This window comes from Sinocyclocheilus anshuiensis, unplaced genomic scaffold (assembly GCF_001515605.1).
Source record: "Sinocyclocheilus anshuiensis isolate Anshui unplaced genomic scaffold, SAMN03320099.WGS_v1.1 scaffold2171, whole genome shotgun sequence".
NCBI lineage: Eukaryota > Metazoa > Chordata > Actinopteri > Cypriniformes > Cyprinidae > Sinocyclocheilus > Sinocyclocheilus anshuiensis.
The window spans coordinates 5,054-22,176 of record NW_015537929.1 but is presented as its reverse complement, the minus strand read 5'-3'; the positions used below and the strand labels follow the sequence as shown (position 1 = coordinate 22,176).

At 36.2% G+C, this 17,123-nt stretch overlaps 3 protein-coding genes across 6 annotated transcripts in view; 1 reads left to right on the top strand and 2 right to left on the bottom strand.

Moving 5' to 3' along the window:
* The window catches only part of LOC107658059 (tumor necrosis factor receptor superfamily member 9-like), a 2,314-nt gene extending 1,081 nt beyond the window's left edge, over positions 1-1,233 (bottom strand). The window contains exons 1-4 of the mRNA XM_016446469.1: positions 1,144-1,233; positions 931-1,041; positions 557-688; positions 402-471 (exon numbers count right to left, since the gene is read on the bottom strand). Coding sequence (XP_016301955.1) covers positions 402-471; positions 557-688; positions 931-1,041; positions 1,144-1,225 — 395 coding nt within the window. The 5' untranslated portion in view covers positions 1,226-1,233. The remainder of the gene's footprint in view (positions 1-401; positions 472-556; positions 689-930; positions 1,042-1,143) is intronic.
* Positions 1,234-5,365: 4,132 nt separating this feature from the next.
* On the top strand, positions 5,366-8,204 carry LOC107657786 (T-cell leukemia translocation-altered gene protein homolog). Its single transcript, XM_016446032.1, has 3 exons — positions 5,366-5,719; positions 5,879-5,933; positions 7,591-8,204. Exons 1-3 carry the CDS (start codon positions 5,509-5,511, stop codon positions 7,631-7,633), a joined length of 309 nt encoding a protein of 102 aa, XP_016301518.1. The 5' UTR covers positions 5,366-5,508; the 3' UTR covers positions 7,634-8,204.
* Positions 8,205-8,367: 163 nt separating this feature from the next.
* Positions 8,368-17,123, bottom strand: part of LOC107657765 (glycerate kinase-like) — a 9,864-nt gene continuing 1,108 nt past the window's right edge. The window contains exons 1-5 of one of the 4 annotated variants that reach the window (XM_016445993.1): positions 12,615-12,701; positions 10,717-11,115; positions 10,022-10,173; positions 9,460-9,635; positions 8,368-9,351 (exon numbers count right to left, since the gene is read on the bottom strand). In XM_016445993.1, the coding sequence (XP_016301479.1) occupies positions 8,452-9,351; positions 9,460-9,635; positions 10,022-10,173; positions 10,717-11,069 (1,581 nt within the window). In that variant the 5' untranslated portion in view covers positions 11,070-11,115; positions 12,615-12,701 and the 3' untranslated portion in view covers positions 8,368-8,451. Of the gene's footprint in view, positions 9,352-9,459; positions 9,636-10,021; positions 10,174-10,716; positions 11,116-12,114; positions 12,253-12,442; positions 12,590-12,614; positions 12,702-17,123 lie in introns of those variants that run through there. The other 3 variants (XM_016446019.1, XM_016446002.1, XM_016446011.1) reach the window with 3 other exon arrangements.

Below are 17,123 nucleotides of genomic sequence, written 5' to 3'. Positions count from 1 at the left end.
AGCGCAGGGGGGGGGGGGGGGGGGTAATGACATGAGGAAGAGTAAATGATGACACAATTTACATTCTTTGACTAAACTATCCCTTTGTAGTCTCAGTGCCGAATCATCAGATTTGCACAAGAGAATGCTTATTATACATCGAAATAAAGCTGCTGAGATCATTAATATGCTTTAGGGTCATGACTGAAATTCATTCAACCTTTTTACTGGGGAATTTTTATGCTCCCCCTCAATGAGTCGGCTATAACATTTGAATAGGGTCCCCTTCGTATCTCTGGGCTCGGGGACATCGTTCCTGGTTGCCTCCCCTTGACAACAGCCCTTTGAATTGGCATTTGCATGAGGCTATCAAACTATATATCCTTTGAAATGAAAATTTTTTGCTATTCATAAAAACTTACTCTCTCAATTTTTGACAAATCGAGTTTTCTTTGTCTGTGAAGAAGCCATCCTCACATTTTTTGCATATTCCTAGAAGAGAGACATAGTCCAGGTTTCATGAGATGCTCTTTAATTATTTGATGTGATTCAGTAAGGCAGGATTTAATATATGTACCTGTTTCATCTATTCCCGAACCTTTTTCACAAGAGCAAATCTCTTCCTTTATCAGATCAATGGGCGTAAAGCCTTTTTTACATTTGCATTTAGTGTCACTTGTAGATGTGCAAGAATTGAGCTCATTACTACCTGAGGGGGGAAAAACTATGTAAGTTATTGCTGAAAATAGAAATAATGTTTTTGTCTCTGATTTTGCCTTCTTTTGTACACATCCAATGGTGTAAGTTAAATGCCACATATTGAGTGGTTTACAGTATCTTACAGCATCACATACATTATACAGTAACATTCTCAGTTACTAAACCTATCTATCTATCTATCTATGTATCTATCTATCTATCTATCTATCTATCTAAAAAACAGGCACTTACCTTTTTTACATTTGCTGCAGTTCTCACAGTGAAAATATGTTCCACTTGTAGATCTGTATTGGTTTTGTGGACAGGCCTCACAATTTTTCGTAACATAACTTTGTCTATGACCTGCAATCAACAGATATCTTTAATGAGGTGTTACGTGACGGATATCCATTTAAACCCAACAGTAAATCCCAAATCCAGGTATTCAACAATAATCATACATACCTGCTGGACAAGATGCGCTTGCATTTTGGTGAAGTAACAGTATACACAGAAGAGTTGAAAGGACTTTCATGTAAAAGAACATGACATCAGTACGCGGTTACAGAGTGTTGGAACTGAGCGTAACTCTCAAATGAGAGGAAATAACGACTGAAACCTCTACCCATGCAACCGACAAAGGTGACATTTCAACCTTGTTTAAAAAAAAAAGGCAACTTTCCCCACTGTAACCTATTTACATGTCACCCACATTGGAGAAAAAAAACATGTAGGATTGTACAGTTATGTGTTTTCTTTAATTGATAATGTCAAAAGCCTTAAGCTGAATGAAAATACATATTTTATTAAAAGCCTTTAGCTTTATTTGTTGAATTCGATTGCTCTGAATCTGACTGGTGCATGTCAAATGGTTACAAAATAAAACAAGATTCTCTAAATTTAAGACGTTTAAATTTAAAACAGAAATTTGAAGGACTGCCTCAAAACTGTATCACTTCCTTCTGAAATCATTGGCACTTATTTCTGTAAAGTATGCTGTATTAATACAACAAAACCCCATATTTTCTCATTACAACACATTCATTTTCTAGGCTCTGAATGTAAATGTTCTCACAATATGGACAGAGCAAACATGGATGTAAATTATGATTTATCAAATTGAATTATGATCTTATTGGACAGACATTTAATATTTCTAACATGCCAAATTCAGTGTAATAACTGAGACTTATCTGATGGTATTAATTCAGTTCTTTCATTACGTTTTCAAGATAACTATTTGTTGTCACTTTCATTTCATCTTTTTCACCCAAAATTTTAAAAGACAAAGCATCCCACAGTTTACATTTGCTTCTTGACAACATCAGGTCTGATATGAATTTATTTGACTGATCTTTGAAGCAATCAAATTAAATGACACACTCAAGTGTAACGTGAAGGTGCTCTCTCTATGTATTCTAATGACTCAGAGATGTTTTGCATAGGAAAAACCAACTCTTATGTAGCAGTACTGAAAACAGGTAGGTCTGACACATTTAGGGCAGAATAGATGAGGTTCCTTGGTTTACTGGTCTGCTGTTTACAGGGAAAAAAAAAGGGTATGTTAGACGTGTGGAGAATAAGTGTGTTCTGTTTTACTCTTTATCATCAGTTGAGAAGCAATTAATGATATGGGATAATTTAGTACAGGAAAAAATGATATATACATAAAACAAAATCACTGAAATGTGTTCCTGTAATTGGAATATAAAGATAACTGCAATGCATCTTTCTCTTTGCAGAAAAGAGTGCAGAGCTTCCATTTACCATGACATAGTGCAGATGTTATCAAAGCTTCTTCTGGTCTTCAAACAGAGAAGTCTGTGATCCTGTTTGAGAAAGAGGATTTAAAAAGTCCTTATATGTAGAGAGTTATAACAGGGGAAACACACACACAAAGAAAGAACTGAAAAGTAGATCAATTTTGAATAAACTTGGTGTTTTCCCAACAAAATGACTGCTGCACTGATGTGCTCTTTATTAGACAGTTTACTCAGCTTTGAAGATAAAAATAGAAAATGAAATTAAGGTGATGGTGGGGAATGACACCGTAATTGGAGTACATTCTCTCAGCTGACCTACTTCTGCTCAGTTTCTTTTTTACCTTTCTGTTTATCAGTATTTTGTTAAATGTTCTTAATTACTCACCCTCATGTGGTTCCAAACCCGTAAGACCTTCGTTCATCTTTGGAACACAAATTAAGATATTTTTGATGAAATCCGAGAGCTTTCTGACCCTGCATAGACAGCAATGCAACTACCACATTCAAGGCCCAGAAAGGTAGTAAGGACATTGTTAAAATAGTCCATGTGCCATCAGTGGTTCAACCATAATTTTATGAAGCTATACTGCTACGAGAATACTTTTTGTATGCAGAGAAAACTAAAATAACGTAGTACTCTTGTGAATGTGCATCAAAGACTGACACGGAAGAGAAGAAATTGTTGAATAAAGTTGTTTTTGTTTTCTTTGCGCACAAAAAGTATTCTCGTCCTTACTACCTTTCTGGGCTTGGGAACATTTCAGTTGCATTGCTGTCTATGCAGGGTCAGAAAGCTCTCGGATTTTATCAAAAAATTCTTAATTTGTGTTCTGAAGATGAACGAAGGTCTTACGAGTTCAGAACAACACGAGGGTGAGTAATTGATGACAGAATTTTCATTTTTGTGTGAACTATCCCTTTAAGGGAGCTATTAATTCTTTAGCTTCAGTGCATTGATATTAAATTACTGAAAACACTATGGACAATACTGGGTTATATAGTAACTTTTGCCAAACAGATCCCGCCTCATTCTTAAGAGTGTCAATCTGCAAATGAAATATGCACTTCAAAGAAAATACACTTAGAAAAATACAGTTAAGATATTTTAATCCTCTCACCAGTCACATTTGCTGCCAGGTTTCCCTTCTCTGCATGTTACAGCAGCACAGCATTCACAACTCCAAACCAGGTAAACAATACTGAAAGATTATTACTATGGTAAATAGGTTTAATTCCATAATAGGGTGCATGAGCTGCAAATCAAGACTTTCCACTCTTCAGAATCTCCATCCCTTGTGCCCAGGATGTGTAGGAAACAGCAGTTTGGACCTGATGCTTTCACTATATGAATGAATATATGAATATACTTTAATGTCCCGTTTGAGGGATATTCATCTTGGACAAGCATGACCTGGTCAGTACACAACATAAAACTCACACAAACTCAAATTAAAAGCTATAGTATACCAATAAAGCATCTCAATTGTGCAATTCTCTATTGAATAATTTAACCGCAGTTGGCACAAAATAATTTTTGTAGCGATTTGAATTGCACATCAAAGTCCTCAAACGTCTCCCTGAGGGTAACATATTCCATGTAAAGTATGTGTGTCATCTGCAAAAATGTTCTTAGCTTGTCTTAAAACAGATACCTCATACATCTCCTGTATAGGCCATTTCGTTTCCCAACCTACAATATTTAGAGCAGCATATACAAGTCGAGCAAGTTTCGATTTTGATTGGACAGTCAGGTTTCCATACCATGCTGTAATACCATTTCTTATCAAACTCTCAAAAACAGACTGATAGAACAGAAATAAAATCTTCTGATTTACCCCAAATACTTTTAACCGTCGCAAAAAAATATAACCTCTGTTGCAATCTAGAACACAGACTGTTGATGTGAGAAGACCAGCATAATGAACTGTCCCAAGTAACGAACCCAAGTATTTATATGATGAAACCTGTTCAATAATTTTTCCATGTATTATAACTATATATGTACAATAACTATATATCCATCCAACATTAATCCAACAAATTCTCTTTAAACACAATACATATTCCGTCACACTCTCACAAACTTTCATTTTCAATGATACCACTAATTTATCACATAAGGAGAATCAAAGTCATGAATTTTCATATCATGAACATTTCTAAAATTCCAAAATCATCATAAATTTGATTGCTTCAAATATGTATGTTTCATATGTGGTTTATTCTGTGATGGGAATGACTCTACAACTGTGGGGCAGTCATTATATATATATATATTCTAGAGTTGTGATATGTTATTTTTATATCTTAATTTATTGGCTGTTCCTGCAGGGCAATACAAAAACCTTTCATCCTTGAAAAAAGTAATGTTCCTATTTTATATATTATATATATATATACGATCTGATATATATATATATATATATATATATATATATATATATTCACACACACACACAAAATAAATTAAATTAGTTTATCATCATAGTTTAAAACATGTATGTAATATAGCCTATAATATATATAATTCATATTATAATTGTCCTAACTTATAAAGTCTTGGTCTGGGACAAGGATAAAACAACTATCCAACTATAGCCTATATAAAATGCATATTTGAAAAGTAGCAAAAAAAATTATGAAAGAACCTGGAAAATTTTAATCGATAATAAAAAGAAAAAATCAGATTTGTTTTTTTTTTGCTACAAAAATGAGACACGTGATCATAAATATACAGTTCATACAATTGAAGAAACGCCCATATAGTTGCTCATTTCTATGGAGAATCTTAATATAGGCTAATCTTAATATTTTAGAATAATCTAATTTTAGAATAATATACTAATCTTAATATATCGGAACACTCACCCCAGGCCGACAGATGGCGATGATGACATCGCGATTATTTTCAAACCTCAGGTTGATGATCACATCGCTCTGCGAAGAAGACAGCGGCTCAGCTTTGTTTACTTTAAAGATGAATGCTCAATTACATACATTTTCTGAAAGCACTGGCTATCTAGTTTAGAACCAGACACTAGAATGTAAGAGGAAAAAAACACACAACATGGAGGAATCGTGGGATTTTGAATTCTTGTCTCGATTGGTTGACAGTCTGGTGTCCTTTCTGTCCGAATTTGTGGACGATTGGCTGGCCAACGACATGAGAGTTGCAGTGTTTAAGATACTGTTCACCTGGCTCATCATTAGTCTCGTAGCCATCCACTTTGCCTGGAAAGTGTACGGGAACACTGTCAACGATATGTACTACAGACAGGGTGAGTATTTACAGAGGTGCTCCATTATGTTGCTCCACCTAATTAATAATAATTCCTATAAAACGACAGTTGAATACAATTTTGTGACTGTATATACATGTATTTTGCGCCCCTTAAAAGGTAGTAATTGGACTAAATATGATTGTAATAATTCTTCAGGGACTGGAGGGCAGAATGGCGGGACTCCTGACACTGCGCCTCACCTGAGCGGATGGTAAGAATTAAGGGTCCCACTTTATATTAAGTGCCCCTAATACCTGTGTCTTACATAGTAACTAGATGTGTACGTAGTATGTAACCACAGTGTAAGTACACATTGGTACATAGTATCTACAGCTCTAATGTTTGTGTAAGTACACATATGTAACAACCCACTGAATGGTATGTGTAAGTACAAATGTGTAACAGGACATTGGTAACAACACGTTTTGGTAATGAAAGTACAAATGTGTAACAGGACTAACAGCACTTTTTGGTAAAGAAAGTGTTACACTTTATATTAGATTTATCATGTAATTACTCTGATGTTACACAGCAGCGGCCAGTAAGTTAGGCTTTACATATAAATTGTGGTTGGTGTCCAGAATGTTACACTTTATATTAAGTGGACAGTTCCTGAGGAGTTACCATGTAAGTACACTGGTATTACAGTGGTGCACCAACTCCAACTCGACATCCAACTCCTCCCACTTTACATATCCGTTAACCTACCCATCTCCACCCCCTGGATCCCATTTCCACCCCTAAACCTACCCATCTCCACCCCCTGGATCAAATGGTTCCAATTACTCTTATACATGTTGTTACAAAATGTAGTTATATAATTCCTGTTACACGAGTACTTAGTGAAGTGAAAAAAAGTGTTGTTACCAATGTCCTGTTACACATTTGTACTTACACAAACCATCCTAAAGGGGTTGTTATATGTGTGTAGTTACAGAAATATTACAGCTGTAGATACTATGTACCAATGTGTACTTACACTGTGGTTACATACTATGTACACATGTAGTTACTATGCAAGTACACAGGTATTAGGGACACTTAATATAAAGTGGGACCAAATTAAGTAACCAGCCTTTCTAGTGTTCATGAACGATTCGTTCATTTTAAGTCTGTCACGTGACAAATGAACAAAAGACTTGGAATTTAATTTATCGTTGCTTACTGATTTCCTCATTCTAATTCTGAATATGGCCAAATAATGCATGTGTGGACGAGTTCTGGGAATTTGGCTATTGAAAAAAATATTTAACGAGTCGGATGCTTCTGAACAATTCACTGACGAATAGAATCATTCTGAGCACTCCTCGAGAAAACAAGTCACTTGTGCATTTTGTAATAAGCCAGTGTCCTGAACATATATGCTACTTATCAGTATATGATGCCAGCGCTATATTTGCATGGTTTTAGGAGCTTGGTGAAGTCTGCTGTTATACCACATCATATGAATGTTATGCTGGTAGGCAGAACATTCTGAAGAGTTTTTCCCGCTGACAAGTACCTACATTTTTAACATCTCACACTATGGTACTATATCTGACGGCTTCTCTTGTGCCTCACAACACATGCTACCCATTTTAGCTTAAAATATGACTGTTTTACCTGCAGGTAGCACATGTTGAGCAGGTAGTACAAAATTTCAGAATACCGGGAACCGTTGAGTGAGATCATAGCATTTGAAGTGTACAGAGGATAGACAGAAACATGCTTTAATTCAAATGTAATAAATAGCACTATTAATAAAACATTATTGAAAAAAGTGGCATGAAATTCTAAACACATCAGTATTTGGTTTTAAAGGTAATTTATGCATACCCCTGTTGTAAATGCTGTTCCATTGTCAAGTCTAATATTTTCCATTTTCCTAGGGAAAGTGCAGCTGGTGATGCCATGAAAACCCACCGTGAGTGATGTACCTGCAACTGGACTAAGATCACAGACACATAAGATGGAGAAAGGCAATTACATTCCTTCAAGAAGACTAAATAATCATAACTTGTGCCAGTGAATCAGTTTTACTTGTGAAGATGTCTGTGATGAACTGTGGTGCAAAACTCAAGGTCCAAACACATGAATATATGCTCTAAAATATCTGACAGAATGGTGCTGTGCACAGTAAAGAAAGCATTAAAGGAGCATGCTGTGATATATAGCAGCTCTGATTTTTTTTTAGAATGCTTTAATTTATTTGAATTGAATTGGAAGCTAGTAGATAGCTAAACTTGAACCATTCTCACACAGTATCATATGACTAAAAAAAACTGACAGGAATACTACTCAAAATGAAGGTCCCAAATGTTCACATAGTCATCTGGTCTGTATGTAGAAATCAAACATTTCATTTCAGTGATGTAAGAAAATAGACTTGACTGTACAGAGATAAAAAGACATGATAAAAAGTGTGCCTCTACCATGCTTTCAGTCCAAGAGGTTACTGCTGTCTTTTTGCAGTGCAAATAATAAATACAATTTGTATCTGATTGTGTATTAGTTTTCTGTTATTTATTTCATAAGTAAATTGTATTACAGTCAGTGTATAACAATGCACATTGAAAAGCACCTTACTTTGGTTCAGGACCAAGCAGGAGTCATCCATGACAATAAAAAAAACCATTAGTGGTTAAAATAAGTTATATTATGAAAAAATCTTAAAAAGTGAACCACCTTAGTGAAAAAAATATCCCTCCATAATTTTGTTGCTTCCAAACACAAAACAACCTGGAGTCAAATTATTGGAAGTCTCTTTGGGGTGATGGTGGCAGCAGCATAGCATGCACATCCATCACATTGGTTCCTGTCAGTCCAGGCATGAGTAACCGTCGTCCTTCAGTGAGCTGTGAGAAAAATGTGAACGAATCATTATTGGTGAGAAAGCCATAGATGTCCAGACCTTGAGACATGGCCTCTTTCATCAATTCCCCGTCAGTGACGGCACCAGCTGCCTCAGTGGGGCCATCCTGTCCATCGGTTCCTCCACTGAGGAACACCGCACCACTCTTTACTTCATCACTACTGAGCTCAAGCCCCACCCGCAGAGCCAACTCCTGGTTCCTCCCTCCCCTGCCCTTTCCTGTCAGTTGCACAGTGGGTTCCCCTCCAGCCAGAAGACAGGTCGCACCCCAGCCTTCCTTCCTCTCCTCTACGAGCACGTTCATGGTGCGACACAAGTCCCAGCTTTCTACCCCAACCTCTGGTCCAAGCTGAAGGATCTCTGCAGCGAGTTCTGGAGGAGTTTCCTTTTCTGGGGAACACGCAAAACGTGAGAGCAGCCCGTATAGTCGTGCAACAGAGCAAACGTCACCACATACTCCTGGAGACAGAATGACGGGTCGAAGTCCTAATTCAACAGCCTTACGGCTGGCACATTCAAGAGCAATAGTGTTTGAGCCAATTACGACGTTTAAAACATGGTCTTGGACTTCTTCTTGCTGTTCTTGCACCTGCAACCCATAATGGGGTCTAGCTTTACTAAGCACCTCATTCATGGAGGAAGGAAGAGAGTAAGAGAGCTTATAACGATCCAAGATAGCCCAGACCTCCTCTGGCTTGAAGTCACTCCTGACTGTTGGACCGCTGGCTATCAAATCCAGAGGATCTCCAATAACATCTGACAGAATCAATGCCACTACCTTAAGGAGAATGTGGTGTCAAAGTAAAAATTATGCTCAACTAACATCATGGAGTATTGCTCAAAAAAGTGTGCTGCATGTTTTCTTTTGGTTATGTAATAGTGTTACCTGGGCTGGGTTGGCACATTGGGCAAGACCTCCACCCTTCAACAATGACAGGGCTCGCCTTACTGTATTTAACTCCTGAATAGTGGCCCCTGCTGCTGCAAGTTTTCGTGTCACATCCTGTTTCTCCTGCAAGGACATGGGTGGGGCTGGAGCAGGTAAAAGAGCAGAACCACCACCTGTACATAGATGAATATAAAGAAAAAACATGAACATTTCAAGATCTTTCAGAAAATACACCACATTTAAAATGTTTTGGGTCAGTATGTTTTTTTTTAAACAAAGTAATATTTTATTCAGTAAAGATTGATTAAATTGGTCAAAAGTGAAAACAAAGACATTTATAATGTTACAAAAGATTTTTTTCATTTCAAATAAATAAATAAATCTTTATTTGATTAAATAAATCTGTTCATCAAAGAATCCTAAAAAAAAATGTATCACTGTTTCCACACAAATATTAAGCCGTTTTTAACATTGATCATTTTTCTTGAGTGCCAAATTACAATGATTAGAATTAGAATTAGAAAACTGATTCTATATGAAGAAAATAAGTTAAGAGTACCAGAGATGAGCACGAGCAGCAGATCTTTCTCAGTCAGACCACTGGCCAGTTCTCGAATACACTCTGCTGACTTCTGGGCATCTGCATCCGGTAAATTGTTCTTTGCTCCTTCCATCACTGTAATTCTGCTGTTATTCTCAAGGAGCATCTTCCTGTCCGGACATACAAACGAGATTTTCAGTAACATCCAGACTGTACTGTGTGCAGCCAAATACAAGCTGAAAACTGAAGCCAGTTTGACGTCAGGGCTACATGACTATATATTATATTTTGCATGAAACCTATTTGCAGGATCAATTCATTTTTCTTGCATTGTGATATTTTCATGGCAATTAAACAATTCCACCCCTAATTCTTATGCAAAAATAAATAAATAAAATTAATAAAATGAATGAATGAATGAATGAACAAATAGTACAATAATAGTAAAGAAAATATTCTGGATTTTTTATTTAAATCAGCATAAAGTAGGTAAACCAAATACTTAAAACTGTACAATTTAAATAATAAATCATTAATTAATAATAAACCAATTTCTTGTCACATTACAGTATCATTACAGTAGTGTACTCTTACTACATTTTTTGGGCAACCACTGACCAACTAGTGAAAATCCCAGATTATTTCTGTATAAATTGCTCATTAAACAGAAGCACATTAACATATATAATGTAAAAAAGCACTAAAATACTTACTCTTTTCCATGATTGTGTAGTGTTTTCTGGATACCATGAGGCACACTGACCACCCCTTTAATTAGATTGTCTCCTACAAGCCTCTCCGCTTCTGCTGCCATCCCCAGCACAGCCTTTCCAAAGCCCACCAGATAAAGGTTATTGGTAAGTGTGAAACTCTGTCCATTTACAAGTAGTTTGTCTCCATGTCGCTCCAGACTCCTGCGGACCACTATGTCCGGCTGCACACCTTCAACCGCTGCAGAAAACACAGCCCGGGCTCGAGTGTCTAATGACGACATACTGCGAGAGCACAATGATGCTAAGCTCACCCGCAGTGGGTGCTGCAGGTGAAAAAAACGTGAGAGAGCCATAAACCAATCAAACTATCCACATCAGATGAAGAGAACCACTTAATACCTGAGGGGATAAAGAGATATAAAACAGACAGATTAGTATCACTAAATATAATTGAAAAATATAATTGACCAACAAATGTCTTATGTTTGAATTTTAAGAAACCAGTAATTAAAGTGTTCCTTACATCAGTATAACACACTGACAAAACAGCATGAAAATTACAGCTTTCAAATTCACTCTGGTGATGTCTAAACATCTTCATCTTATATGCTAGAAAGCATTTTTCTGATATGAACAGCTGCAGATATTACCAAAATCTGTAACCCCCCTTATTTCACACACAATTACTTTAATGTTACCCAAATTCACTCTGGTGATGTCAAATCTCCTTTGTTTTAAACCTCAAAAAGCATTTTGGTCTGATGTGAACAGATGTAGATATACAGCAGGGTCACCAAATCTGACAAGGTAACATTAGAGGTTACCGAAATACGTTACTCCCACTATTTCACTCACAATTGTGCATTGCCATGGATTTGGCGACTCTAAAATATTTTCTAAAATATTTCATATTTTCAGTGACCCAAAAATATTTAATGTTTTCAAAATTTACTCAAAATACTGGTACATTTTGGGACTGAGGCAAACAACTTCTGATAATTTCCCAAGCTGGGAAGGTAGGACAGTAATTAACTGATGCAGATGATCTCAAAATATTGACTAATTATATCATAAAATGTGTGCTATATTGCGTTATATTGTTATATTTTGTATTGTGTTATTATTTGACATTTCCTTTATATTATTTATCATATTTATTGAATATTACAATCAGAAATAATGTAACTTGGGCTGCATAGGCTATGCAGATTAAAATGCTTAAAGTTAAAAAAAAAAGGCTGAAAAAAAGCTTATAAGACAGCCACAACTAAATGACCAATTGTAGTCAACTAGAAACAAAGTGAAAACATAATACTTTCTATCACAATATCAGTGTCCTTGAGATCCCTTTTCAAACACCATCCTTACACAGCCTTCATTGAGTTTATGAGAACGTACCTGCACACTGTTCCTGACAATTCTGAAGCTCTTTTAAGAGCTGACAAAATCATTAGAGAACTGCTTATACACTAGAGCCTGTGTACTGAGTGAGTAATGATTGACTACAGTAGGGCAGAGAGAAGTTTTCGAGCTAGCCAGTTACAAGATGTGTGTGGATTCATCAAGAGTTCATCCCAAAACAGTAGGAGGAGGTGCCACAATAGCCTTGTGACACTTAAGTTAAAGTCCAGTAATAGGCTGGTCAGTGTTTACACGTCTCTGGAGCACCACCCTTGCAGAATGCATTGAAAACACACACACATTTCCACACAAAGGATTATTTTACCACAATTTTTCCTCCATACTCCAACATCTGGTCACTTCAGACATAGAAAACAACATAAAAGTCTAAATAACGTCTTAGCGTCATTTTAATTTGTTTATCAGTCATGTCAGGTTTACACATTCATAATTCTAACGCCCCCTTACTCTGCTTGTTGTGAACAAGATTGACTCACATGACGAAAGTCCCCCCTCTCGATCAACAGGGAAATAGACCATAGTTCACGAACAAAGACTGTAAAAAACATGCCAGTGCCACTCCATCTGTGAATGAATCTTTTAAATGAACGAATCGTCTAAAGCCACGACTCGTTCAGTGAAGTTGGCGAGTTCGTTCGGTAAAGTCTAACCAATGAAAGGCTCCTTCACAGCCTACACTCGAATGCTATTGGCTGGAACTATAGTCAATGCAGGAAAACGAGTCAGTAGAGATCAGGAACGATTCGTTCGCTTTAAAGATTCATTCACGAACAAACACGATAACAAAGTGACGTTTATTCTGCAGATGCGAAATTATCAACAGAATAGTTAATTTACCGTATTTTACACGAACACATTTATTATCACGTAGGAACTTTAACTTATTTTGTTTATGATTGACAGTGCACATCGTCTATGTTTAACAGTGCGCCTGCGACAAGTGGCCATCTATTACATTAATAGAAAGTTGGAAATTCGAGTTGAATGAAAATCAACATATATGCTACTTTAGCACTACAACGTTAATTTGCTTTGTGTAAAAAGACTGTTCTAAATAAGCAATGACGTATTTTCTTCAAAAGGTGGCAGTATTCAATAAGTCAGCTAATACAAACCGAAAACTATGACAACATGCATTTGTAACATTCGCAACGCGTGAAATTGCACACTAAAGTATGTACAAATTTAGTCATACTTCACAGTTAACGTTAGCCTATTTTTTGTCACCAAAACTACGGAGGTGACAGCGTCATACTGTGTATGACATCATTCTTCCTGTTAATCAGTGTCTCCCAGCTCCATCTGTTACTCACACCCATGGGGAGAAGAGTACAGTACAACATCACAAGCCCTCATTTACAAGTACCAAACAACTTAACAATCATTTTCATTGTGCAGGAAATGGGTAAGTGGAATGTGTCCATTTTCATGACTAAAAACCTGCATTCTAGTTCATTGTCTTTCTATATCTCAAATTTTCATGGACGATCCAGGGAACATATGAAGAATTAATTTGCAAAAACTGATAACTCCGTTTTTATATTTTTCAGAAATCACGTTTTATTTATTGCGCATTCCAAGTAATATCAATCAAACTGCAGTTGGGTTATTTTGATTAAGTAATAATAACTTAAACAAATACAGGTAATTTACAAAATCAAAGTCCCCATTCAATCAAAATTAAAGTTTTTTGGGTGTTAGTATCAATATGTTTTGAGATGAAGCAGCAGGCATTAAACGGATGAGAAGGGTTGTGTTTTCACTGATCAGGTGAGCTGCCTGATGGTGTAACTGAGTTGTGGGCAATGAGTCTCTAGCTGTGTCTCATTTAGAAGGCTGCGCCCTCCGGAGGTCGCATCCTCTGCAGGTCGCATCCTCTGTAGGATGCATATACGAAGTGTCCTCAACCAAGGATTAAACGAGAAGGCCTTCTTAGGACAGGCGGAAAAGGAAACAGGAAGTATCATGTTGCTATGCCAACACATTTAGAGCATTGTTGCGCGCTCATACTACTTAAATGAAGGAAAATTATTTCTAAGTTTGGAAAGTAATTTGAAAAAAAAAATGCTTTTGTTTTATTTTGTTCAATGTTTGAGGAGCTGCAGCGTACGTACAGCAGACATCTGTTAGAGAAAAAAAGTTTATCCGTTTTTACCGAGGTGATTTAAGGTAAGTTGTAAACAGAACACCATATCTGCGCTTGTGTGTACATCTGCCGGCGCCGGCATTTTTCAAATTAACAACGGTTGTTTACGGCGACGCAAAGAATTGTGGGTTATCTGTAGCAGCGAAGGATACACCATACATACACACCTCATGCATCCTCCGAATTCCTGTGGAAGAAGGTCGCATTCTTCTTCTTCTTCTTTTGGTTTTATGGCGGGTTGCGAACCAACTCCATAGGTGCATACCGCCACCTACTGTGATGGAGTGTGAAGAGAATGTACTCACCTAAATCTTAAATTCTGTTCATTATTCCACAATTCTTAAGAAATCTCATGACTGCACTTATTTGTTTTCCTGCATTTGGACCATCATTCAGAATACTACTTAATGAAAATTCTTTAACTCCTAAGGATTGTAATTCATCTTTAAGTCGATCCCTTTCTCTTTCATATGCTGTACATACCATCATAACGTGTTCCACTGATTCCTCTGTTAAACAAACATTACATAGACCAGTATTATGTTTCCCTATAATGTATAGTGTTTGGTTAAGATTTGAATGTCCTGTTCGTATATGTGTTAAAATGACTTGTTCCCTTCTACTTATGTTATGAATGATTTTTCTTCTCTTTATACTCCTTTGTACTTTGTGATAATGCCTACCTGTTTGACATGAGTCCCAGTATATCTGCCATACAATATTGCATGCATTTAATATTAACTGTTTCCCTTCTATTCTGCTGAGTGCAATATTTATACTTGGATCATCCATATTTAAGGATTCTTTAGCCATTTTATCTACCTCTTCATTACCTTGAATTCCCACATGTGCAGGTACCCATATAAACCGAGTAATTATCCCTATCTGTTTAATACTATATAGTGTAATCATGATTTCTATTAAAATGTCTTTTCTATTTGATTGCCATGATTGTAAACTCATAAGAGCTGCCATTGAGTCAGAGCATATTATTACTTTATCCGGTCTTACTTCATATACCCACTCTAATGCCATAAGGATAGCTACCATCTCTGCTGTATATACAGAAGTACCATCCGTAATTCTTCCAGCCTTCCTAACCTGAAATTCTGGAATGCAAAATGCAGCACCTGTCCTTCCAGTCTCTATGTTCTTTGATCCATCTGTGTAAATTTGGAGAAATGAATAATGCATACTTTTTATATATTCTTTAACATACGCTTTTAAATTAAACCCCTCCCCCATTCCCTTAATTTATTTATGTACATTTAAGTCAACTTCCGGTTGTTCTAATAACCAAGGTGCTATTGGAGGAATTACTATTACCGATGCAAATTTATTTGATTCTATTCCAGTTTCATTGATCAATTTCTTAATTTTCCATGCAAATCCTTTACCTGGTTTATTTACTGTTTCCCAACTTTCATTAAGTACTTCTCTTACAGGATGATCCTCTCTTTGGCCCTGAAGATTAATCCAATATGCCATGGCTAGTTTTTCTCTTCTTAAATGTAGAGGCATTTCTGAGGACTCCACCTGTATTGCTGCAATTGGTGTCGTCTTAACTGCTCCTAGAACCAATCTTAGTGCTTTAGCTTGCATAATATCTAGTTTCTTTAATAACGTTACAGATGCAGATTCATACACAATACATCCATAATCAAGAACTGATCTCATGAGTCCAATATATATAAACTTTAATGATTGCTTATCTGCACCCCAATCTTGTCCTGCAACCCCTCTCATTAAATGTAATACTTTACTACATTTCTTTATAATATAATCAATGTGAACTTTCCAAGTTAATTTATCATCAAACCACATTCCCAAATATTTAAAATTAGATACTTTTACTAATGCAGACCCATAAAGTTTAAGCTGCTTTAAGTTTAAGCTTTCCTCCTGGTAAATATCTGGTAATATGTTTTGGATAATGAAAATTTGAACCCCCATTCTAAAGACCACCTTTCTACTATCTCTATTGCTTCTTGAATTCTATCCAAATTAAAAGATACATTTCTTCCTCTTTTCCACATTATTCCATCATCAGCATATAAAGCCGTATTAATTCCTGGAGGCACTTCTTCAAATACATCATTAATCATAATGTTAAATAATAAAGGGCTTATCACACTCCCTTGAGGTGTCCCATTCTCCACACTCACTATCTGTGACAATTCATTTCCCACCCGAACCTGAATTGTTCTATCTAATAAAAAACTTAAAACCCAGTTATAAATTCTTCCTTCAATTCCAATTTTTCCCAATTTTAGTAGTAAACCTTCTTTCCACATCATGTCATATGCCTTTTCAATATCAAAATACACTGCTACTAAACCCTCTTTCATTATTATAGCTTTCTTGACATCTGTCTCCAGCTTTATTAATGCATCCAATGTTGAACGACCTTGTCTAAAACCATATTGATAAGGTGCCAACCCTCCCTTACTCTCTAATACATGATTCATCCTATTTACAATCATTTTTTCCATTATTTTACAAAAATTAGACGTAAGTGCTATTGGCCTGTAATTCCCAGCTATTGATGCATCTTTTCCTGGCTTAGCTACTGGTATTATTATTGCATGTTTCCATGATCTTGGTATCCTCCCCTCTATCCATATCTTATTAAATAACTCCAGTACTACTTTAAGAATACTATCATCTGCATGTTTGATCATATTATAACATATTTTATCTTTTCCTGGAGCTGATTCCCTAAATTGACATAATATTCTTCTAAGTTCCCATATTTCAAAATCAGCATCTAATACTCCTGTCCCATCAGGTTTTCTATTATAAATACATTGATGTTGCATTAAAATGTCCTGTCTTTTCC